Source organism: Rutilus rutilus, assembly GCF_951802725.1.
Source record: "Rutilus rutilus genome assembly, chromosome: 23".
Taxonomy (NCBI): Eukaryota; Metazoa; Chordata; class Actinopteri; order Cypriniformes; family Leuciscidae; genus Rutilus; species Rutilus rutilus.
The window spans coordinates 18,428,970-18,454,938 of record NC_140233.1 but is presented as its reverse complement, the minus strand read 5'-3'; the positions used below and the strand labels follow the sequence as shown (position 1 = coordinate 18,454,938).

The following is a 25,969-nucleotide window of genomic DNA, read 5'->3' as shown; positions in this document are numbered from 1 at the left end:
GTTAGTCTTTACTTTCTTTATACAATTGTCTGGTCTTATTGTGAAATGCTTTATCAGTGCCATGACTCATCATAATCTTTCACTGAAATGTTTTTCAACCCCCGACCCCTTTAGCCAACGACAGAAACTATTCATTCACTTCAAATTATTTCCGATCAATGCGTTGGAAAGTTACTCATTTTAAAGAATCGGTTCATTTAGATGATATATGTAAATCAAGCAGTGTACTTTGTGAAGTCCTATCGCACGGGCTCTCCGAAAAAAACGATTAAAACTAAAATGAGTCACTGATTCAGTCCCTGAGTAGAAGTCCTGAATTTGTGGTAGCAAAATATTTGGTTAACCGGAGTTGTTTGCACTGGAAAGTTACACTCATTTTGGTTAATTGGTTTGTTTAAATGGTTCATGTAAATATTGCAGTTTACTTTAGCGTACTGCTTCATTCACATGGATCATCTGGAAGAATTGATTCACTAAAATGAGATTCATTGCAGGCCCTGCATTTTTGGTAGTGAAATATCTGGTTAAGCAGTTATTTGCACTTGAAATTTACATATTTCAGTAAATTAGTTTGTTTTGATAAGGTGCAGTTGGTTCGCAACATGGTTAAAGGTATAGCGGAGGATCTTTCCGAATTTTAGATAAGACCCGCCCTCTCCACTTTTTGAATAAGTTTGATTGATTCACCAGAATGATTGACAATTAGGAGGACCAATAGTATAGGTGATCCACCCGGAAGTAAAAAATCCTCCGCTATACCTTTAATGTAAATCAAACAGTTTTTCTTTTGTGAACTGATTGATTTGCATGAATCTTCTGAACAAACCAACTGAGTCACTGATTTATTAAGGCCCTACATAAAAGTCCCTGTGAGGTATTTTACATGTTTATTACTTACAGAATTAAATGTTTTGTGCCAAATAAATATTGCTTTGAAAGCCAATAGTGTTGATATTTGATTGTTTCATTTGTAAATGTCGCAATATGGAAGCAAAATGAGTTGTTTCATGTTGACTTTAAACAGCAAACAATGGCAGGCCACATAATAATAAGTATACTGTATAAAAACAGAAAATAAGGCAAAGATTAACTGTCTTATGGAAAACCGCCTAGGGGTGTTAAGGCAAAGCGTACCAAAGTATAACACAAGGGGAACAGTATACATGGCACAAATGAGAAAGAGAAAAAAAATAATAATAATCACAATGCAGGAGAGGTCAGGGATGAGGAATGTGTTTTATTCCGACAATGCATGATGTATGAGACACGAACACAATGAACGACCAGCAACAGAAGAGGGAAGTGAATCAGAGACCCAGAATCCCATTATTGAGACGTATTCCCGCAGATTACCGACTGATGCGATTCTAAGACAGACGAGAAGCAGATTGAGGAATCTCAAAAAGGGCATGGCCACAAATAGCAGAAGTGGAATATGGAAATGCATACCAAACCTCAATGGCTACATAAGTAATGCATGAAAGAAGATTAAGTTGTGGCCAGCGTCCCACGTGTCGAGATTGATTCCTAAACCCAGAATATTCATCATGGTCGGAGCATCATGCGTTGCGTTCTACAATAATGAGGTGTCGAGAGAATTTCAAAGCACAGTATTGTGGCAAAACAACAAAGTCCCACAGTTGGATGTCATGGCTGGTTCTACCCGGTTTTGTCTTTGATTTATTGGATTTAGTGTGCTGATTCATCTCACGTTTGCAGTTTGGGATTGCTGTTCTCAATCTCAGCGCAAACAAGGCAATGAATATATACTTCTGCGATGCTCACAGCTGCTTTTGATATCGAACTTTAGTGAGGTAACTTACAAAATAGTTCGCACAAATACGTTTTGATACACTTGAGGTTGAGTAAAAGATGACAAAATGTAAATCTTTGGGTGAACTACACCTTTAATTGCAACGTAAAACCAAGAGGTCATGAGAACTAGCCAGACAGGGAGATCCTTACAAAATAAACGGCAATGTGATAATTGTGATCATAACGTATCCTCATAACTGGAATCGATCATCGCGACTCTTAAGATGACTTAATCAAGGGCAGAAGAAAGGACAGAGATGGGAAGAAACCTGGGTTTTGGCTTCTGTCCCAGCCGTGCCGGATGAGAGGAGATAAATTATGCCAGTGCAAAGGGGAAAAAAAAATGTGGTGAACAAAAAAGGAAGCAAGTAATAGTACAGATTCTCAGGAGAATAAAGAAGCATTGCCACTGTGAATACAGGGTCAACAGAGAGAGGCTGCATGCATGTGTGGATCGCCATTATAAGACAGTGATATAACGCTGGGAAGTGTTTCTGTTACTGTTGCCCATCCCGATCTTTAAAACATTAATGGCTGTGGACCCAAACGTACTGTAATTTCCCCAGAAAATCTTCTGCTTTTCTTTCATCTCCGTGTTTGTTGTGTTTTGAGCAAACAATGCATCAAACATGAATGAATGATGAATAATTGGGTGAATCTGAAGAAATCTGTCTGAGACGTGGTATAATTGACAATATATAATTTAACAAGAAATATATAAAGATAATACACTGACATTATTTTTTTGACAAATTGCTGCACTGTAATGTAAAAAAAAACGTAGAAAAAATTTGTGTTGTCAAATCGATTAATCGCACCTAACAAACGTTTTTTGTTTATATAATGTGTGTGTGTGTGTGTGTATACAGTGCTATGCATAAGTTTAGACACCCATGCTAAAGTTGACTAAAAAGAGGAATAAAAAAATCATCTTTTGGAAATTGAACAATGCCTTAATTAACATTTTTTGGAAAAATCCAACCTTTAAGGACACCAATTTTCTTTGTGAAAGAATAATGTATCGTAAATAAATAAATAAATGTTCTTCCTTAAAATACAGGGTGCATAAGTCTGGACACCCCTATGTTAAATTCCCATAGAGGCAGGCAGATTGCCTTCACCATACCTAGAGATTGGCATGGAGTACTTTCCATAAGATCATCTCTCAATGCAAATCAAACCAGCTATTAGGCTAACTGAAATAAAACCATGCCAATCTCTAGGTATGGTGAAGGCTATGTGATGATGTGGGGATATTTTAATTCCAAAGGCCAAGGGAACTTTATCAGGATGCATAGTATCCTGGATCCATGAAGTAACTGGCCTTTAAAAATACAAATCTGCCTGCCTCTATGGGAATTTAACATAGGGGTGTACTAACTTATGCACCCTGTATTTTAAGGAAGAACATTTATTTTTTTACGATACATTATTCATTCACAAAGAAAATTGGTGTCCTTAAAGGTTGGATTTTTCATTAAGGCATTAAGTTCAATTTCCAAAAGATTTTGGAATCTTTATTCGATATAAAATATATATACACACATTAAATTCAATTTTACTTATTAGATGAAAAACTAAATGAAAGTTAGAAAAAAATAAAAAAGTAAACCTAAACAGTAGTATTAAAAAAATTATAAAGCAAAATATTTCATATTGAAAAACAAAACAAAAACCTAATTCAAAATATGAATACATAACTATAATAGTATATAACAATTACCATTTAAATAAATAAATTACAATTTAAATAAATATTAAATACTTAAAATCACGCTGTACCATTGTGAATAATTGCAAAATCAAAAAAATCCAAACTGAAACATCTGGACACATTACAGTAATGGCAGGAAATGTGGTTAATTGTCAAAAATAATGTCAAACTGTAAAAATATAAAAAATAAAATTGTATATAAAAAAATGGTCCAAAAAAGGTTAATTTTCTTTATATTTTCTTTATTTACTCTTTACCTGTAAATTTGCCCTTACCATTTGAACACAATTTTATAATAAATTACAGTAACGTACTGTATATCATCATAGCTTCACAGACATCAAAATGCTCCATGACAGCAGCGCTTCGATCGCACTTCTCTCCCAAATCTCTTTTCACACCCTTCATGCGGGGCTGGCTGGTAAAGGACGGGCTCAGCATGTGGCGTCCCGTCCTCCCTGATGCTATCTGCGCACTTGGCACTGCATCCCACCAATTGCTAACAGGACTCTAATCAGTCCTGACACGCACAAACTGTTCAGGGCATCAAAATCACATTTGCAAATAACCATATGCAAAGCCGTAGCGCTGTCAGGTACTGATGAGTGTTCGCTAGTGGCACGACGCCCGCATGAAGTTTCTGTTCGCCACACCGCAGGACGAGCAGTAGAGGACACAGACATAAGACCAAGTTTGGTGCACAAATTAGAGGGGGTTACTGAGAGCCCCTCGTTCTCCAGTTATCTCTGAAATCAGACCTTGTGCCTGATTAGAAATTATACAAAATTACATAAATTGTATTTATTCATCACTGTTCTATTATATTACTGTCCTAATATGCTGTTGGTCCTTTGCGAGCTGCCAAACAGCCGAGGCATGGCCTCTACAAGACCCCTGAAGGTGTGCTGTGGTCTCTGGTAGTGCTGGGAGGTATGACCCAAAATCCATATCACGGTATCTTTCAAAATTATACCGGTTTCACGGTATATGTCTTATATATAGCGCTCCGGAGGCTGAAGTCACCCAATCTAAACGCAGGAGAGATCGCCAGCATTGGTATCAATACCATGATCGATAGTGATCAAATGATAATTTAAAACCAGACTGTTTAAACCTTACCATTTCAACATGGTGGACAGCTGCTGTGTGCCTGGATGCCAGAACAGGCGGAGGAAAGCGAAGGGGAAATCATTTTATCATATTCCTAAGGATCCTGATAGACGACTGAAATGGTTCACTGCAATAAAGCGTGCTAACCAACACAACAAAACAGAGAGATGGGAGGTTGGGAGCCATCAAGCAATGGATTTCGCTTGTGCAGTGATCACTTCATATCAGGTATGTTCTTCCTAATGTAACTTGGCTAGCTAACATGTTTAAAATGGTTTCTGACGATTGTAATGCCATTACGTTTAAGTTTCCAACCCTCTACAATGCGAGTGAATCACTCGCATATGCGACTAAATCTTCACTCTGGGTCGACTAAATAATGTCTATCATTAACCATTGGCTAATAAATTCTTCGATTTTACACGCCAGTGTGTGTGTTAGAGGCTAAGTCACGTATAAGTCAGGGGGGCAGGGTTTTATATTATTTTGAAGTTTCCCCGAGCACCACCATTGGCTAGCGGACCCCCACCTGCTGTTAGCATCCCATTGACTCCCATTCATTTTGGCGTCACTTTGACAGTGAATAACTTTACATCTGAGGCGTTTAAAGACTCAATTTGTCCATTATTTATTTCTAAAGAAACAAGAAAATGTATAAAAGGCTCCATTACCTTGTATCTTACGTTATGGCCCCGTAGATGCAGTTTTTGTAAAAATAGGCTAACGATTGCGTCATAACCACGCGACTCTCTGTCGCACAGTAGAGACATTACCGTATGGACAGGAGGAGAAGCTCGCGGGCAATCGGGGGGACGTGGAGGCAAAGTGACAAAATAATTAATCAGAATACATAGCAAAAGTTTCTCCTGCTCCTAGCTCATGGACACATCCTACTCACGCTCTCTGTCTCTGCAAGTTTCGGAAGGGAATGATTCAGATTTCTCTCGGCACAGCTACTAGAAGACAGACGGGTGGCTCGCGTCACATCTACGTCGTCAAGCTCAGTTTGAGTCTGCGCAGTACGCTCAGCCATCAGGAAGTGAGAATTTCTAATTGACTTCACTTTTCTCCGTTGAATCCAATGGGGTCGCTGTGTCCAGTTTATATACTGTCTATGGTATAAGTTTAGCATAGATATATTTTCACTCGCTGAACACTCTGACTGAGCGCTTGAGAGTTTATCTCTCCATCAAGCCGATTTATTTAACTGATAGTGATCACTAGTTGGTATTCTTTTCTGTTAAATTTAAATGCCATTTTCTGTTTGTTTTAGGGAAAAAGAGTGACAACCCTCTTTCACCCGACTACGTCCCATCTATGTTCAACCATGTTCCATCCCCGGAGAAGAGAGAAAGAAGGCGGAAGTTAGATGTGTTCAACAGAAGACAGAAGAGCAAACTCCAAAGAATAGAGCAAGCATTACAGTCAGCTTCAGCTGTAACCCATTCAACAGTTTGTGGCATTATAGGGATCTGTTGAGTTTAATCTATTCAGTTTTGCTATGTACAGGTCTATGTCTTTTGAATTAAAGTGTGCAGTGAACTCGGTTGCCGTCGTTCATTACATATTTGCTCGCGGCTGTCCCCTGCCTGCCAATATGGCGGTATAAACAGAATAGGTCACGTGACGTCCGGAGCTCTATTTGGCCCTCGTCAAAGTCACTCAAATTCCTGGCCTTTTCTCCTCTTTCCAACACGTTGATTAAGAGAAATGATTGTTTCTAACAATCTAAGTCCTTAATACGTGGCCTTGTTAGGAGATGATCAAAAATATTCGCTTCACCTGTGGCTGCTCATAATGTTTTGTCTCATCAGTGTATATCGATACATTTTAATTCAAGTGTCGTCGCACATACTCTACACATTCTCCGCTGACTGATAAGACGTGAACTAGCTGCCGTCTCACTTTGCCCCCAGTGAGTTTACAGTGCGCGGTCATAAATCAGCTGGAAAGAATCAATAGAAATAAATAAGAAAGTAGTCCACAGGGACGAACATTAACCCTCACCCACCATTTTTATGGGTTACTACGTTTTCAAGCTTTATAGCTTAGAATACGTCGTAAATAAAGGCTGGTTACCAAAAATATGTATTTAAAAAAATACCTCACTAGTGTTTGTCAAGTGAAAGAAATGCTAAGCTCGAGGGGACATATTTTCCCTGGGAGTTTTGGAACTTTTAACATAAACCTAACAATAACAGTGGCTTGGCAATGGTTGATGAGTGAATATATGTCTCTATTTTGAACATTATACATGTTTTAGGTGGAACTGTTGGTCTCTAGACAAGCGCTTCACAGAGAGGTTACAATCTTCTGCAGTCTCTCCTGTAAATGACTTGAACATCACGATGCGCTCCACCATGGAAACGCTCAGACGGCAAAGTGAAAAAGAGCCGAGCTCGACTGAATATGAACCTCAGTGAATCTGGAATAGGAGACTTCGGTGTTAAATTAATTAATAGGCTTGGTTTACTGTATAACTATACTGTATATAGATACTGTAATCATAGAAGGAAGTTTTGATAATAATGATTGATATTACAACTTTTAATATTTATTAACATTATATTTTAAATAACTTCTAATACCCACTATAATAATTAACAACAATAAAAATGCAAGTGTATTTATAAATTTTTATATAGAGATTAATATCAGTTAAATTATTTGATGCAAAATATTTAATATATTAAAATATTTTAATATGAAATATAATTTAATATAATGTGTAAAAAATATGACATAATAATAATGACTTTATTACTTTTGTTGAAAATGGCTTTACACTTTACAATAAGGTCTCATTTGATAACCTTAGTTAGGCTAACATGAACTAACCATAAGCAATTTATATTTTTAAATACAACTTTTGATTTTAAATATGAAGTAGTAAATGTAGAAATTAAATTTTAAGCTTAGAGAGAGAGAGAAAAAAGTTAACAAATAAGAAATATCTCTGGCTTATGCAAGGTTTCTCTTTTATATCAAGTTCCTCTGATCCAGATTTGAGTGAGTTATGAGAATCTGTGACCTTACAAGACAATAAAATGCTGTTTCAGCATGGGATGCACTAAAGTCATCATAACCTGTCCCTTGGTGGGCGTCAGTAGACACTAAACACACTGCAAATCACAGAGGAGATATAATCTTTACAACGGTTCTGAACTCACTAGAACAACCTAGCAGTTTGTAGAGGACAATACAGTATGAATATGGTGGAAAACTGGTTGTGTTATACAGGCTTACAAACAAGTCAGTTACTACACATTTACACACCTTAAAGGGATACTCCACTTTTTTTGGAAATAGGCTCATTTTACACCTCCCCCAGAGTTAAACAGTTGAGTTTTACCGTTTTCGAATCCATTCAGCCGATCTCCGGGTCTGGCAGTACCACTTTTAGCTTAGCATAGATCATTGAATTGGACAAGACCATTAGCATCTCTCTCAAAAAAATGACCAAAGAGTTTCGATATTTTTCCTATTTAAAACTTGACTCTTCTGTAGTTACATCGTGTACTAAGACCGACGGAAAATGTAAAGTTGCGATTTTCTAGGCTGATATGGCTAGGAACTATACTCTCATTCCTACGTAATAATCAAGAAACTTTGCTGCCGTACCATGAGTGCAGCAGGCGTAATGATATGACGCAGTGCCATGCTAATAGAGATGCTAATGGTCTTGTCCAATTCAATGATCTATGCTAAGCTATGCTAAAAGTGGTACCGCCAGACCCGGAGATCGGCTGAATGGATTCGAAAACGGTAAAACTCAACTGTTTAACTCTGGGGGAGTTGTAAAATGATATTTCCAAAAAAAGTGGAGTATCCCTTTAAAGATTCAGTTTTTTCAACTTTCTTTAGTTTGTAATGTTGCTATTTGAGCATGAAAAATGTATGCAAAGTTACAAAGCACAAAGTCACTCCCAAAGGGATTTATTCTCTCAGTAACAAGTTTTCTGAACTCCCTGAAACGCCTCCATTGTAGTCCTGAGTTTTATTCGGGAAAGAACACGTCACAATATTCCTCATTTAAATAATTCCAGCTCAAGGCATACGCAAAAAAAAACCAAAGGGGGCGAGGCCTGATTGAGTTGAGTTAGTAGTAGGTATGTGACCAAGTATTCAAGTACTCGGAAATTACAGCGGTGATCGATCATGAAAACAATAGCCGCGTTTCCATTACAGAATTGCGCAAATCTTTCGCGATATTCTCTAAATGACGATAAAAAACTATTGCGAAATGACGGCGTTTCCATTGTTTCTCCCTCATATCTGCTTCGAAGTCTTGATTGTGGTATTTCCTAGTGGTTTAGAATCCAGTATTCCCGTAATTATTTTGTTTTTTATGAGTTTAAAGTCCCTGTAAAGTCAAAATTAAGTATGTGTTCTGAGTTTGTCACACCACAGAAACATGTGTTATTAGCCACCCAGCCAAATTTGAATGATAAAAAAAGCCGGCAAGTACATAAAATAAGCTATCAAAATCTTGAAAAAATGAGCAGTAGTCTCTGCTCTCAAACGCTGGGGGCGTGTCCGCTGGCTGCGCTGAAACCACGCCCACTCGCGGGAAAGCTGCAGTCGCCGACTCGCCACACTCAACTGTCGCCGCTACAGCCGGAATGGATGCTCCTAGGTTTTACAAAGCCATGTTCGAGCCTGGACTAACGTTACTTACTATAATTATAACATAAGCACACAAGGCAACTTACACTCATTGGTGGGCTCGCATTGCCGACGATGGCACCAGTTGTCGGCGCGACGGGAGGATGATTTGGTTGAGGAATGAGGAAAAATGAGGAAGTTTATAAAACGATCACTACAGAGGCGGGTTTTGGCGGTGATCCTAAAGCTCTCCATCAAGGTGGCTCTTCACAAAATTAATCCACCTCTTCTTGATGTGATCGTTTTTCTTAAATTTAAATAAGGACACCGATCTGTTTTGTACGTGATCGCATCCAGGTAGTACTCATTTCCGTGACGAAGGCATAGCTAGCTAGCAAACTGTAGGCTGTAGTAACTAATAGTACTGACAGTAACTCGCGATCGGCAAACTGATGTGAATGAATGTGCTATATTGTTAGGGGAGGGGCAGCGTCAGGGGCTCCAGTGCGTCATCAAGTAGGGGCGTGTCCAGGAGCTCAGGGGCTCCAGTGCGTCATCAAGCCCCCGTTTTAGCCCCGCCCAAAAAATCCGGAACACAGCAATGGTGAAAAACTGTTTAATGGTCTAAATCGACAATTTAGTACTTCACAGTTCACAGTCTTTGTAATATGTTTTAGTAATACATTTCTAACATTTATAATGTGTTTAGAATTTTTTTTAGAATTGCCTTTACAGGGACTTTAATAAAGAACTCTGTCTCGTCTTTTTGTCAGGTGACCTGTAAATCCGCAAAAACTGCTTCCATTGCAGTTTTGCGAAATATTCCTTTTTCGAACTGCCTGAAAAACCACCTCATGCGAGCGTAAAAACTTTTTTGCGATACATGGAGTTTTTGCAAAATTGACGTGTTTCCATTGAGTGGATTTTCAATTCGCAATTTCAATTTGCGCAATTTGAAGGGTAATGGAAACGCGGCTACAGATCGCCGTAACTTTAAAAAATGACTAGTTTTTGCAGCATTTAGGGCAGTACCTGAGGTCTGACTGGTTAGTGTTAGGACGGCATGCCATCCAGACCAGCGAAATAAGGCGAAACTATGGATTTGAAAGCACGGAGTGCCGCCTGGAATCACGTTGATTATAGTAATAGTTAAATGCAAAATGTGCAGCGCCAATCTGCCATATACGTAACATTATAATGAGAGCACTATTATATTCGAATATTGTGAATTCAGTGCGTTGTTACGAGAAGAGAGCATCCACATCAGGAGTAACACTTATTTGCGTCCTTTTGTGCAGATACAAGTTGTAATGTTACGTTTGTGTATCTAGGATATCTGATTATTAATCTCATAAGATGTGTCATATAGAAAAGGCTTCAGTTTTCTACGGTTCATTCACCCTTCAGCTTCACCTCATGCAGCTATTCCTTTTAGATGTTTCTTTTTCGAAAACATTGATGCATTATTGATAATCGTGCAGTTTTTCATAAATCAATATTTTCATATTTTTTTAATTATAGAACTTGTAAACAACATTACAAAAAACATGTGGCTAAATTCAACAAAAATGCCCTTTGCTAGTTAGTAGTGTCTTCGCTAATTAGTAGTAGTGTGAAACTTGCAGTTGGCGTGATATTTCCCAAACACACTCGAAACGATTGACCAATCACAACACACTGGTCCAGCTGACCAATCAGAGCACATTTGTGCTTTTCAGAAGGAGGGGCTTCAAGGAGACAGGAATTAAACAGAACGTTACTGACAGACTGGGATGAGAGGTGCTGCAACAATAAAAAATAATGTGTTTTTGAACATTCAAGCATTAAAAACCTATACTAGACTCTAAAAACAAAAAGACTGTAAAAATAATAATATGCATAAATAGGTCCTCTTTAAAGTATACAGCCAAGAAATCAGGTAGTAAAACTGCATGTGTAGGAGTTGTTTAAGTTCAAGAGGGGTTTCAACTAATGTCCCAGTAACATCTGCTCCACATTCACAGCCAGATGCTGCAACCAGCATTCATCAGTTTGTGTTAATCAGCAGGACGTCCTGTCAGCAGCAGTGAGATTCCCATGTCCCAACCAAGTGCTTAACATGATGTAATCATTTCTGAGGGTGCGCTGGAAAGACTCACGTCATCCTTCTGCCACAGCCATATCATAGAGACTTGTGTGACAGTGAACGGTATTTTGAGGTTAAACAAGAACACAACTATAGATGATGGTGAAAAAAAGTGAACAGATGTCCGGTGTTGTAATTCACCATGTTTGCATGACCCCTTTTATGCAGAGCCATTAAAGACTATCTATCAAAAGCTATAAGAAATGAAAGCATATGGTACTGTACACAAACAGGCTAGATTTAGTGTCCCATTACTTGTTTTTTAAACATGCGGCACAAACCCCATGTTCTGTACGAACTATTAGATGTGTTTGCTAAGCTATTATGTAATATAAAATTATAGGGTAAAAAGTAGATCATTTTAAAGATTCTTTACCTCAGAGGTCTTGACCTTCTCAACTGTATCCGTCAAGGTAATTCAACAACGTTATAATTTTTACACATTTACACTGTAGTAAAAATTTATATTTCTAATGAACTAATTTTAGTTAACAAGTTTATTCAGAATTTAAAATATATGTAAAGCTATAGCCCAGATTGTGTGCAAGCCTGTTACTGCATGATGTCCCCCATTACAAAACATTTAAACAGCCAAGTAGTAACATAATCTGGTGACGGACGCATGAAAAACATTTCTTTTTCACATTTCTTAAGATAATTTCCAAGAAGTCTGTAAGAATGTTCCCAAGTGCAATTCATGAAAGACACTCCTCAAGTTCTCAAATGTTTTTTTAAGAACATCATCATCATCATCATCATCATATTTTTTCTCAAGTAGAAAATGTTGTTTGTGTTTTATGATTGTAGCCAAAGACTCGCTGCTCAACTCAATGAAAAACATTTCAAAGACCAATCTTTTCAGTTGCCGGCAGAGTACCGTAATAATTTAAATGCTCACATTATTTTCATCAAGACTGTCTAGACAGAGTTCAGCATTCAGCATTAATGTGCCGTGTATTGTCATTTTTAAAGAGCCTCCTGTCTGAATCTGAATCTGCTACTTCCATACTATATAGTAGGTGAAAAACAGTATGTGACAAGAGTAATATGTCTGCTGTAGCGTTCATAAAACAGTAATCGAAATGTACCCGGATCGCCTACTACTACCGGTAATATTCTGAAGTGTGCGTCCAGTGGACATTTTACTATCCCATGAGACCACTAGAGAGGATTTGTGAACGGCAGTGAAGCGACGCAACTGACTCTGGTAGGTCACATGACTGACAACATAGTGGATGGAGTATGTCCGAATTTCATTCATACTACTCACAATCATACTATAACGAAAATACTTTAAAATGGTTGTGAAGCAAGTTTCAAACCAATTTAAAAAAATCTTACCTTTGGGGATTTAAGAGGTTGGAGGTTATCCTAACTTTAAGATGTTATTTACAATGATTTTAAGAAGATCCTTTTCAAGAATTTGAATTGTTTTTAAGTTTTGTTTAGAGAATAATCTTAATGAAAAAAGATAAGAACATTAAGAAGTGTTTTTGAGAATACAAAATATCCTTAACTTTTCCTTAAAAATACCTCAGTTAGTTGATAGTTTCGTGAATCCGGCCACTGGATCCTTTCTGACATGAAGACTAATAATATAATTCTATTTAGGGCTGTACTGACGTGAAATTTTTGGCCAGTACCAATATCCGATAATTCTTTATATTTGAAAGCCGATAACAGATATATTGGCTGATAAATCTAAATGCACATTTTTTTCAATACTTTTTGAGAGCCTTACAAAAGTCTCACCATTAAAAGCCATGTCCCAAGCAAACAATTATAATGTCCTCATTATAATTATGTAGCCTATATGACGTGCATCCCTCTATTTTTTACATTGACACAATTTGACATTTTTCAACCCAATTACCAACATTATAAAAAAATTATAATAATAAAAATAAAGAATTCTCTCTTTAATTTACGGTAATTATAAACTAGCAATTTGTCCCTTTTGAGTGACGGCTAGGATAAATGTACAACCCTGTTTATTAATTTATTAATTATATTTTCTAGCATATTTAGGTGTCTATATTTTGAAATGTCCCAAATTTAGGTAACGGGGGCAAAAGGCAAAACTCATTTAAAATTAATGAAAAAAAGCTAATTTAATACTGAGTATGACCTTCTGATTTTGACAGTCTAAATATTATATATATATATACACTTGTTTAACTGCCTATTTGTTGAAAGATTTGTTTTAAAGAGTCTATTATTATGTACCCTTTTATTATGTATACTGAACATGGAAAGTGCCCTGCATCTGAACTAATCCCTGCAAACTGCATCTGAAGAACATGCAGTCCTACATACAGATGAAAACTAGCAGATTAATTGTGTAATTATTATATAGAGAGATAATAAAGAATTGGATAGTACTATAATTTATTTAATTGTAACAATTGAATGTCACGACAAGAAAATGATCAGCTTTCGCACAAAACAACAAGACAGACCTCATTAGACAGAGCAGTCGAGGCTAAATGTTAGCTGACCTGTTTCAAGCACAAAGGCGTCCTCAGGGTGTGTCAGAGTGCATGTAAGCATGCGTGTGTGAAAACATGAGCACATGAGTATGCATGCACGTGTGCACAATCACTCACACAAATATACACACACACATACACACACCTTGTGTGGTGAAAAAAAGGACATACACAAACAATAACAACATGACTAAATGATGATCAAAACACTAAAAGCACAACCTCACATTTTACATTTGCTCCACTTCAGCTACTGACAATGGTTACATTATTATTATTTAAAAAAATAATAATATTAGCTTCTGATGAGGATGAGCAAGGGTTATATAAAAGTAACCACGACGAATCTGACCCTTAAAAAAAAATTGAAACAATTAAAATACATTTAAATTTAAAGAACCGTATTCATCCGCACAACCAAAACAATGTTGGAGGCCTGATGTTCTCTTCACTGCATGGAGGCCTGATGTTCTCTTCACTGCATGGAGGCCTGATGTTCTCTTCACTGCATGGAGGCCTGATGTTCTCTTCACTGCATGGAGGCCTGATGTTCTCTTCACTGCTTGGAGGCCTGATGTTCTCTTCACTGCATGGAGGCCTGATGTTCTCTTCACTGCATGGAGGCCTAATGTTCTCTTCACTGCATGGAGGCCTGATGTTCTCTTCACTGCATGGAGGCCTGATGTTTTCTTCACTGCATGGAGGCCTGATGTTCTCTTCACTGCATGGAGGCCTGATGCCTGATGTTCTCTTCTCTGCATGGAGGCCTGATGTTCTCTTCTCTGCATGGAGGCCTGATGTTCTCTTCACTGCATGGAGGCCTGATGTTCTCTTCTCTGCATGGAGGCCTGATGTTCTCTTCTCTGCATGGAGGCCTGATGTTCTCTTCTCTGCATGGAGGCCTGATGTTCTCTTCTCTGCATGGAGGCCTGATGTTCTCTTCTCTGCATGGAGGCCTGATGTTCTCTTCTCTGCATGGAGGCCTGATGTTCTCTTCACTGCATGGAGGCCTGATGTTCTCTTCTCTGCATGGAGGCCTGATGTTCTCTTCTTTGCATGGAGGCCTGATGTTCTCTTCTCTGCATGGAGGCCTGATGTTCTCTTCACTGCATGGAGGCCTGATGTTCTCTTCACTGCATGGAGGCCTGATGTTCTCTTCACTGCATGGAGGCCTGATGTTCTCTTCACTGCATGGAGGCCTGATGTTCTCTTCTCTGCATGGAGGCCTGATGTTCTCTTCACTGCATGGAGGCCTGATGTTTTCTTCACTGCATGGAGGCCTGATGTTCTCTTCACTGCATGGAGGCCTGATGTTCTCTTCACTGCATGGAGGCCTGATGTTCTCTTCACTGCATGGAGGCCTAATGTTCTCTTCACTGCATGGAGGCCTGATGTTCTCTTCACTGCATGGAGGCCTGATGTTTTCTTCACTGCATGGAGGCCTGATGTTCTCTTCACTGCATGGAGGCCTGATGTTCTCTTCACTGCATGGAGGCCTAATGTTCTCTTCACTGCATGGAGGCCTGATGTTCTCTTCTCTGCATGGAGGCCTGATGTTCTCTTCACTGCATGGAGGCCTGATGTTCTCTTCTCTGCATGGAGGCCTGATGTTCTCTTCTCTGCATGGAGGCCTGATGTTCTCTTCTCTGCATGGAGGCCTGATGTTCTCTTCTCTGCATGGAGGCCTGATGTTCTCTTCACTGCATGGAGGCCTGATGTTCTCTTCTCTGCATGGAGGCCTGATGTTCTCTTCTCTGCATGGAGGCCTGATGTTCTCTTCACTGCATGGAGGCCTGATGTTCTCTTCTCTGCATGGAGGCCTGATGTTCTCTTCACTGCATGGAGGCCTGATGTTCTCTTCACTGCATGGAGGCCTGATGTTCTCTTCACTGCATGGAGGCCTGATGTTCTCTTCTCTGCATGGAGGCCTGATGTTCTCTTCTCTGCATGGAGGCCTGATGTTCTCTTCTCTGCATGGAGGCCTGATGTTCTCTTCACTGCATGGAGGCCTGATGTTCTCTTCACTGCATGGAGGCCTGATGTTCTCTTCACTGCATGGAGGCCTGATGTTCTCTTCTCTGCATGGAGGCCTGATGTTCTCTTCACTGCATGGAGGCCTGATGTTCTCTTCACTGCATGGAGGCCTGATGTTCTCTTCACTGCTTGGAGGCCTGATGTTCTCTTCACTGCATGGAGGCCTGATGTTCTCTTCACTGCATGGAGGCCTGATGTTCTCTTCACTGCATGGAGGCCTGATGTTCTCTTCACTGCATGGAGGCCTGATGTTCTCTTCACTGCATGGAGGCCTGATGTTCTCTTCACTGCATGGAGGCCTGATGTTCTCTTCACTGCATGGAGGCCTGATGTTCTCTTCTCTGCATGGAGGCCTGATGTTCTCTTCACTGCATGGAGGCCTGATGTTCTCTTCACTGCATGGAGGCCTGATGTTCTCTTCACTGCATGGAGGCCTGATGTTCTCTTCACTGCATGGAGGCCTGATGTTCTCTTCACTGCATGGAGGCCTGATCTTTTCTTCACTGCATGGAGGCCTGATGTTCTCTTCTCTGCATGGAGGCCTGATGTTCTCTTCACTGCATGGAGGCCTGATGTTCTCTTCACTGCATGGAGGCCTGATGTTCTCTTCACTGCATGGAGGCCTGATGTTCTCTTCACTGCATGGAGGCCTGATGTTTTCTTCACTGCATGGATGTTCTCTTCACTGATGGCCTGATCTTTTCTTCACTGCATGGAGGCCTGATGTTTTCTTCACTGCATGGAGGCCTGATCTTTTCTTCACTGCATGGAGGCCTGATGTTTTCTTCACTGCATGGAGGCCTGATGTTTTCTTCACTGCATGGAGGCCTGATGTTCTCTTCACTGCTTGGAGGCCTGATGTTCTCTTCACTGCATGGACATTGAGATGAGGGTACAGAGTGACCTGTATTTGTTTACTGTTTTTATTCCAAGTTATCTCTTAGTGTGATTAGACATCAGTGCATGTGTGCCCTTGGGACTGTGGTCCAGTGACTCTCTGCTTCTTCCTCATCCCACAGGCCTGGTATCCAGTAATATTTAGGTTGTGGGTTGCGATTTTAATAGCATCTGGCGTATGATCCACATATCCAAATATGGGTTTATATAGGAAGTTATAATAAAGAAAGTAAAATTGTCTATTAATTCAAATCTATTATTGATTGTTTTTTATTGTTTTGTTAATTAAAGTATATTGGTACTCGAAGGTCACATCTCTGTTCTCTTTTGGTACTAGCTCGGTGGAATAGTTGGGAGTACAGTGTGACCCTTTTCGGTACAGCTCAGTCACACTTTCATGTAGTGTGTTATACAGCTTTGTGTAATTGTAAAAGGTCTGCAAAGTTTCAAACTTCGAGTCATCAGTAATTCCAGTCTTGCTTCCTGCCCAAACCTATGTAAGATTTCTAAAAATGTGCATAATGTCAGTCTATGGTCTTCATTGGCTGCTCGTGAAAACAACGTCTACGTTTGACCCTCAAACACTGTAGTTGTAGTTGAGACTTGAAGAGTTTGGTTCATGTTGTTGACATGTCGAGAAGACACCGTTTTCTGCGATGTAAAAGCAAATCCACTTTGCATGAACTTCCAAAGGATGAGGACTCAATATGATAAAACCGACGCCATCGTTACTGTTCGTATCACTGTGTATAAAGTGCCGAGGAAGATCCGGATCTGAAATTCAGATAATGTGCGTTTCGTTTCCCACACGCGCTGTAAGCGGTAGATCAATCACAACAGACTGGGCCATCTGACCAATCAGAGCAGAGTAGGCTCTCAGAAAGGAGGGGTTTAGAGAGTCTGAATCCTTTATTGAACTGTTTCAGACACTGTGAGAAAAGAGCTGATGCTGCAATGTATATTATGAGAAAATTTAAGTTTGTTTTGTTTGTTTTTTCTACCTTGGATAGATGTAAATCTATTGTAGGAGACCTTTAAAACAACATTAGGAACCTTTAATATAGCATAAGAGGCGCACTTTAAGCATTTGTATATCTATTTCTCACAACAATAGATCGGCAGCACATGCTACATGTAAATAATATCCACATGGTGGTTTTGGAAAAGCGGTTTGATTTAATATAAGGTGTCTTTTGCGGTGTACTTGCAGTCTATCCCATGGTGTGTAATTGAGTCAAATGTGTCATGTTATTCTCTGCTGCTTACTCCTGTGTCTCAGACTTGCTCTGAATGCACAGTACACAAGTGCAGCTCTGATGAACAAAGACGGCTGCTGAAGTAATCCACTCTGCATTCACTACCAACCTCCCCAACCTCCCTCTCCCTGGACACTGAAACCACTGCCATCAGAATACAGGAGCTTCCTGTGAGGGCCACACACCAAGCACTTCTTCATAAAACAATATATATACCGACACCGATGCTAGTATTGGTTGTACTCTCGTTTAATATTCCTTCACCATATTTAATTTGACGCGAACGGAAACAAGGCTTTGAGGGATAGAAGTACTGTCCATTCAATTAACATTATCTCATCCTATATATATATATATATATTCATATATTTGTATGTAAAGTGTGTTTCAAGCACACATTATTTTTCAAACATTTGGATAGACATGTCTATGTTAGGAATATCAAAGGATTTGTAATTATTAGTATGTCTCTAAAGTTGTACATACACAAAAGGGTTTATTACTCTTCAAAGAAAAGGTTATTTATATATATATATATATATATATATATATATATATATAAATAGAACCTTTTAGGGGTAATTTTGGGATAATTTTATGGATTTAGTTTTGGAAATTATTTTGGCTTTAATTCATTTAAAAAAAATTTAAATTATGAATTAAACCGCTTGTAAACATACTTTAAGTTTACATGGTAAACATGAAAGTGTTATGCTATTATTTAAGACATTTCTCGCACCTTTTTTTGGCATAAAGTGTTCTTTAAAATTTAGGGTTCTAAAGAGAACCTTTTCTTGTGTATTTTTGAAACAATGCTATTGTACATATATCAACAACATAAACATCAAAAGGAGTTGTAAACATTTCTGTAAAGTTGCACATAATATGATTTACTTTTTAGGCGCTGTTGATACGATGCTTTTGCATGTTTATCAACAACTTTCACATCAAAGGATCTGAAAACATTTGTATGTTTGTAAAAGTTTACATATACAAAAGGGTTTTAGGCGTGTTGATATGCTATTGTATGTTTATCAACAACATCAACCTCAAATGATTTGTAAACATTAGTACATAAAAGAGCTTACGCATTAGGTGCTGTCAATATGATGCTGTTGTACCTTTATCAACAACATCATCAACATTAAAGAATTTGTAAACATTTGTATTTATTTAAAAGTTACGAGTACAAGTTCATGTTATAGATGCAGTCAAAAAGTTATAATAGTTTCAGTGCCTATAAAAATGTACAAAACGTACGTGTACACTTTATGTGCAAATACCTACGAACACGATTGAAATTTCCTTCGATATATGATGGGTTTGAGGTCCACTATGAATAACGTTTCTTAGATTCAGTGATCAACACCAACAGCTACTGTACAAGGCAATGCAATATACTGAACAGACTGTAAATCTACCTCACAGACCCAATTTCACTGGCATCAAATTAAATTGGGTAAGGGTGGCCTGATTCTGACTCGGTGAGAAGACAACGCAAAAGTCGCGCCATGAAGACTACACCTAAGAAGGCTGAGTCAGCACCTGTGCTGCTGATCCTGGAACAGTTGTGAGCTGGAAGGATGTGGAAAGGGCATTCTCCACATGAATCTGAGGACATGCTGAGCACCTGACTGCAGAACAGTGTGTGACTATAAATTACGATATCACACGCCTCCTGCTGCAGTGCAAACACATGGATGTCGAGTGAGATGTGCTGCGGTTCCTGCTGGTGAAGATGACGAGTCAATTAAGAACATTCATATGCTGGACTGACCCTGTAATGAATGATTTCTTAACATCCATTTATTGGTGATGTATTTTTTATGGTTAAAAATATTACGCAGCATAACTGTTTTCAACATTGATAATAATCAGAAATATTTCTTGAGCAGCAAATCAGCATATTAGACTGATATCTGAAGGATCATGTGACACTGAAGACTGGAGTAATGATGCTGAAAATTCAGATTTGCATCACAGGAATAAATTACATTTTAAAATATATTACAATAGCAAACAGTTACTTTAAATTGTAATATTATCTCACAATATAATTTTTATCACGGTATTTTTGATCAAATAAATCCAGCCTTGATGAGCAGAATATACTTCTTTCAAAAACATTAAAAAATCTTCCCAACCACTAACTATTTTTCAAGATAATATTTATGATTAGGGTATTTACAGCAGTATATATATATAATGTACATTATCAATATTTAACAACAGTACTCAATTTATGACCTATTTTTGGTAGGACCAGATTTGAATGACAAATTGTATTGCTCATGCAATGCAACAAAAAAAAAAAAAAAAAGAGATAAAGCAAAACCTACTCTGACAAACGTAATACAAACAAATTGAATACTCCAAAGAGTATTCAAACGGAAAAAAGGGGGACAGAAAAGTCTAAACAACACAATGCTTAACACGTAATTAGTGTTACTGGAGTGTAAACGCACACAAACACAATTTAACACACTCTCCTGCACCCAATACACAGCGGCGTTCCTCACACACCGCTCCACATCATTATAAAGCAGGTAGGATGTAGCTTGAACACTCACTGTGGCTGGCTCATGGTGCGATACGCAGCAAACGCTGAACGGACTTCCTCTTTCACTTCTCTTAAACGTGAGCTCTAGTTAGACGGAGGTGACTTCACTCATACCAGACCTGAGAAGAAAAGCAGGGAAAAAAAACAAAAATCAACATACTCTCTTTAAACACATCATAATATAAAGTAAATACTGTAGGAACTACTGTGCGTGTTAAAACTGAAATGTACTATCATTGTGAAGGGAGGAAAAGTAGCTTATGCAATAAAATCAATGAAGCGAGATATTGGATCTGTTATGAAATCAAATACTCGCTTAAGTTCACAGTTTTACCTCTGACCTGTGATTGAAATCAAGCGAAGAAACCGTTTACAGCTATAAGCGCACTACATGATTCAGCAAAGCTTCATACCCCATTTAGCAGAATATTTGATATACAGCAATAAAAGTAAAAAAAAAAAAGTTGCTGAATTAAATTGAGTACAATCAACAAGGATGTTTAAGTCATTTCAACTTAAATTACACTAAACTGACTTAAAAAAATGAGTTGAATCTTGTATAACTTATAAAAAAAAGTTGAAACTTGTTTCACTTATTTTGATGAGGTAAAGCAATGTAAAAACATATATTGTCATAAATTATTGATCATATCATTTTTTACAGTGTAGTTCTGTCATGACAACTCTCGGAGTGTTTGGCATGGTAATGTCGGTATGTTTGGTCTTGGCACCCGTAGCAGATCTATACAGGTGGAGCTGGGGAAGGTGGAGGGTTTCTGAAAGCGCGCTGCACTGCTAAAACAAACGCTGGCCAGTACTTAAAGGTTGAGCAGCGAGCTCATTGGCTACTGATACAGCAGGAACCAATCAGCCGTGTCCTATAGAGAATGTGATCGCAAGCATATTGAGTAAAAGACCTATCAGCCTGCGCCATCCAGAGTTTCATGACAGAACTTTGTATGAATTGTGCACTTTATTCCGAGTGTTTCTAAATCATATATCTATTAAAGTTATTATTCACTGATAATCTTCCATTAAAATGTATGGCGTAGACTTGGTTCTGTCCATCAGTTGTTGCAGATCTGAATGCGAGTCTGCTGCAGTCAATTGTAAAAAAGCGGCGGAGTAAATGATTGGACTGAATGATTTTGTCACCATATGTCTTGGTCTAGGACAGTTTAAGGTAAAAATAATATATGAAGCATTCCCAATGAGATGAAAATAGATATAATATAGATAGGGTGAATTTTCATGTCACCTTTAATTTGATAACTGCAACGTTGAATCATTGACATTTGTGAACGAAATCCTCAACAAATCAGCCTAGTTCATGAACGAATCATCCAGTCCAGTTAATTGAAAAGAATTGCCTGATATAAAACATTTTGTGCACTAATCCAGTTGAATCATTAAATAAATTGTTATTTCGAGTCGATTTGTTTCAATGAACCAGTTGATCTATTTCACAAATCAAACAGAACAAAGAATCAGACTGATTTGTTCACACATTAGTCTCTCGCTGATCTATTTTTCAGCTATTTTCAGTGAATAAGACTTCAGTCTTTTAATTACACAAAGCTATAATATGAGAGAAGACAAAAGAAAAGGGTATACGAGCCATTTGGGCTACTTTTAGGTTTAGTTTTTTTTTTATCTTGGCGCTTAACAAACATGTTCGCTGTGAACTGTTGTTGTATTAAAAAGAACTGATGCAAGATTTACATTTTGTGTAAAAAAATAACACCATACAAGCTTTGAAACAACATGAAGACGAGTAAATAATGGCAAATTTCCATTTTTGGGTGAACTGCGCCTTTAAATTGACAATCATCTAAACAAAAAGCGCTTCCAGAGCTAAAGCAGATTCTTTGAGGGGTCTCTCAAACACGACAAGACATATTCTTGAAGCGAAGACCAGCCTTTTGAATTCCCAGAATTCCTATTGTCCTACATATGGTACCCATGTGAGAGCTGAGTGCATAGTGCTTCATTCACATTTAATAACCACCTCGACCTCGAAAAAAAGAAAAGAAGTTGTTATTGAACAAACAGCATGATTTTCAGCTGGCTAAGCATTACACAAAAACTCTGCCTGCGATTGCCTTTTTTTGGTGTCAAGGTGCGATGAAGTTGTCAACCTCGGTACGGACGGCCATCAATAAATAGAATGGTCTGTAGCGCTCGGTTACCACCAGCTTCAATCACTGAAGCACTGTGATGAAGGCTTCATTTACTGAGACCGCTTGACAAACGCATGGTGTCTCAAACTCCAGCGGTTTTACAAGAGGCATTACCTCGAGCTGGGGGATGAGGTGAAACTAGTACACAAGACAAATCATATTAAGCCAAATAAGGCATACCGTACACAGGTCAGTGAGACAGCAAATCAGAATAGATGGAAGTGGGACGAGGTAGAGGAGAGAAGATGATGTGAGGGAGGGTTCATTTTTGCATTCTTGTTTAGGCGAAAGGTGCTATCTGCGACTCGTGATAATGAAAAATGTATAAAAGGTGAAAAAACACTTTTCTAAATAGCATTATTACACTATATAATGCTTAACAGATTATTATTTAAAATGTTTACATGTACATTAAATTTGATTAACATTTTCACAAAGGGAGTAAAAAGTCAAAATGCATGGATAACCGACTGAAATATAATTTTTGTGAATCCTGTCCTTCAAACTAGATTTACAATATCATATTTTTACAGATATAAACAGACGTTGAACTGTTTTCATGCTTTTCTAATTAATTTAATTAGATCATTAAAGTATGTGAATCGAAACAAAGCTATTTTTGTATGTTACTTTTTAGATTTTCACCATTTCACTAATTATATTTAGTTGAAAAGCCTACTATAGATTGCTTAATCGAAAGTTCCTATTGTGACACTATTGGGGCATGTTGTCACAGAAACTCAACATGTGTTTAATGGTCTGTATTTTTTGTTGGTTATATAAATTTGTTGGTTTATATGTTAGGACATAAAGTGACCTGAAAGAAAAGTCAGTCACTGTGCTGTTCATTGTTCATTCATGTTAGTTCAGGCCCAATAAATAATATTAACAGATACAATTGTTTCCATTCTACTGCGATACTTCCATTTTTCCGAAATATACGCGTCTTTTGCAGCGTCTCACGCATTCTAAAAACGCAGCGCTCAAGTTAAAATAAGTTCAAATCAATGACTGTCCACCCTTGCCTTGACTTCGCAAAATACAGTACAAACTGCGTTCCGTATGGGTTAAATATGGAACACAATTTTGATGTCTTAAAGGGTTAGTTCACCCAAAAATGAAAATTATCCCATCATTTACTCACCCTCAAGCCACCCTAGGTGTATATGACTTTCTTCTTTCAGCCAAACACAATCTGAGCTTTATAATTGAAGTGAATAGTAACTACGTGAGTCTAGTTTCGGCGGAGGAGTGACCTCTGACGCATGATGTCGCGTAAGCTTAGGTGAGAGTAGACGGCTCTCGTGGTTCAAACAAACTCAAGATCCTACAACATGTCTCTTTTAAGAAAAATTCATTTAAGACTTCTAATTCGTGACCGTTGTTTTGTTTTGCTCCATCTTCTGCGCATCCACGTTCGTCAATACGTCATGCGTCGGGTCAGAGGTCACTCTTCTGTTGGAACAAGGCTCGCGTACGGCCGTTACTGGAAGCCAGTGATTATAGTTCATAAAGTTATAAATATGGATATTTTTCTAACAAAAACCATTGCCTCTCTTCAGAAGGCCTTTATTAACACCCTGCAGCTGTACGGATTACTTTTATGATGGATGCGCTTTTTTGGATTTCAAAATCTCTGTTACTATTGTATTCACTCCCAAAGCATGGAAGAGCCGGGATATTTTTTAATATAACTCCGATTGAGTTTGGCTGAAGGAAGAAAGTCATATTCACCTAAGATGCCTTCAGGCAGAGTAAATCATGGGATAATTTTCTTTTTTTTTGGGTGAACTAACCCTTTAAGCATGGGATGATTCAGTATTACACACAACGCAGTCTACTCTTCAATAGGCTACTATAGCTGAAGGGCAATTCAGGTTGTGGACCTGCAGTGCATGATGTAGGGCTATACCTCTTAGATTAATAACAATAAATATAACGAATTAGCCTACTTATTGGTCAGTTAAAACAGATTTGAATCATGCACGTCTCACATCAATGCTCATTTTGATTTGTTGTGTTGACCACGTGCCCAAAGACCTACAGAATCAAAGTTCGTATGGCACTATCAGTTCAGTATCAAAAGTTTAGCAATGAACTTGATCAGACGGAACACATTCAGGCAACGTGAAAAGCAAAACATGCAACATGGCGATGAAACTATTTCGTGTCATTTTGACGTGCTTCTCCAAGCTACAACCTTCTTGTAACCAGATTTCCTTGTCAGGAGTGACCAAAAATCCCCCATCAACACAGCATTTGATGCGCACGTAATAAAGCCTATTGCGTTCAAAAATGGAAGACGTGTCTTGTATTTCCCAGGCCTAAAGATTGGATGAAGTGAGGTCTTCTGATTAAAGGCTACTCAGCACCATGACAGCTGATTTAGTGATGCAATTACCAAAATAACAGCAAACACCCATTAAGCCGATAATTGGCGGAATGAAAGGAAGAATAAGGAGTGATGAAACGCTCGTCTCCAAGGGCTGACCTACCTCGATTTACATCGTTGAAACTTTAATCGTGTCTCCCTGGCCCTCGTGGTTAAGATAACGTGTCCCTTGCCGATATTCAGAAGAGGCTTGATGCGTGAAGACAGTTTCGCAGTGGTCAAGCATCCGTTCTGCTGCTTCTTTCGCGAATAAAGCGGACGACGAGCAAAGGCGAGCCGTGAAACGAGCATCATCGCTCAGCGAGGTGATATTAGGAGTCCAACCATCCAGGGAAAGGCATCGTATTCGCGACAGGAGGAGCGCATTGTGTGTGTTTTGTGTTGTGCTGAGTGTCGGGCTCCCCTCTTCAATTCACGCCAGGGACTCGGTCTTCTCCATCGCGCTGAAGCCGCGAGTCGATTTGACGCGATTCGATTGAAGCATGAACGCCAGCATCGTTCCGTTATGTCGGAGGAGGAGGAGGAGGATGAGGAGGAGGAGGGGATTCATTACGTAGAGAAAACGCTTTTCTATTGGTTTTCTGTCCGAGGGATGGCAAATGTTCTCCGGGATAACCTCGCATCCATCAAAACACCTTGCTGAGGTGCGAGTATCTCGCGTGCATTTCCATGCCAACGTCCCATATTCTGCGCGTGCCATTTACTGCAAACACACATCAGTCATGTAGAATAACGTCAACCGCTGTCATGAGTCATGACTGAGCATATGGACATGGCAGGGGTGACATTGAG

The 25,969-nt window shown here is 38.7% G+C and overlaps 1 protein-coding gene across 2 annotated transcripts in view; it reads right to left on the bottom strand.

Moving 5' to 3' along the window:
• The window catches only part of tmem266 (transmembrane protein 266), a 69,148-nt gene extending 43,461 nt beyond the window's left edge, over window positions 1-25,687 (bottom strand). Inside the window, exons 1-2 of one of the 2 annotated variants that reach the window (XM_084397571.1) lie at window positions 25,281-25,687; window positions 20,616-20,724 (exon numbers count right to left, since the gene is read on the bottom strand). In XM_084397571.1, the coding sequence (XP_084253697.1) occupies window positions 20,616-20,629 (14 nt within the window). In that variant the 5' untranslated portion in view covers window positions 20,630-20,724; window positions 25,281-25,687. The remainder of the gene's footprint in view (window positions 1-20,615; window positions 20,725-25,280) is intronic. The other variant, XM_084397572.1, reaches the window with a different exon arrangement.
• Between the last annotated feature and the right edge of the window lie 282 nt (window positions 25,688-25,969).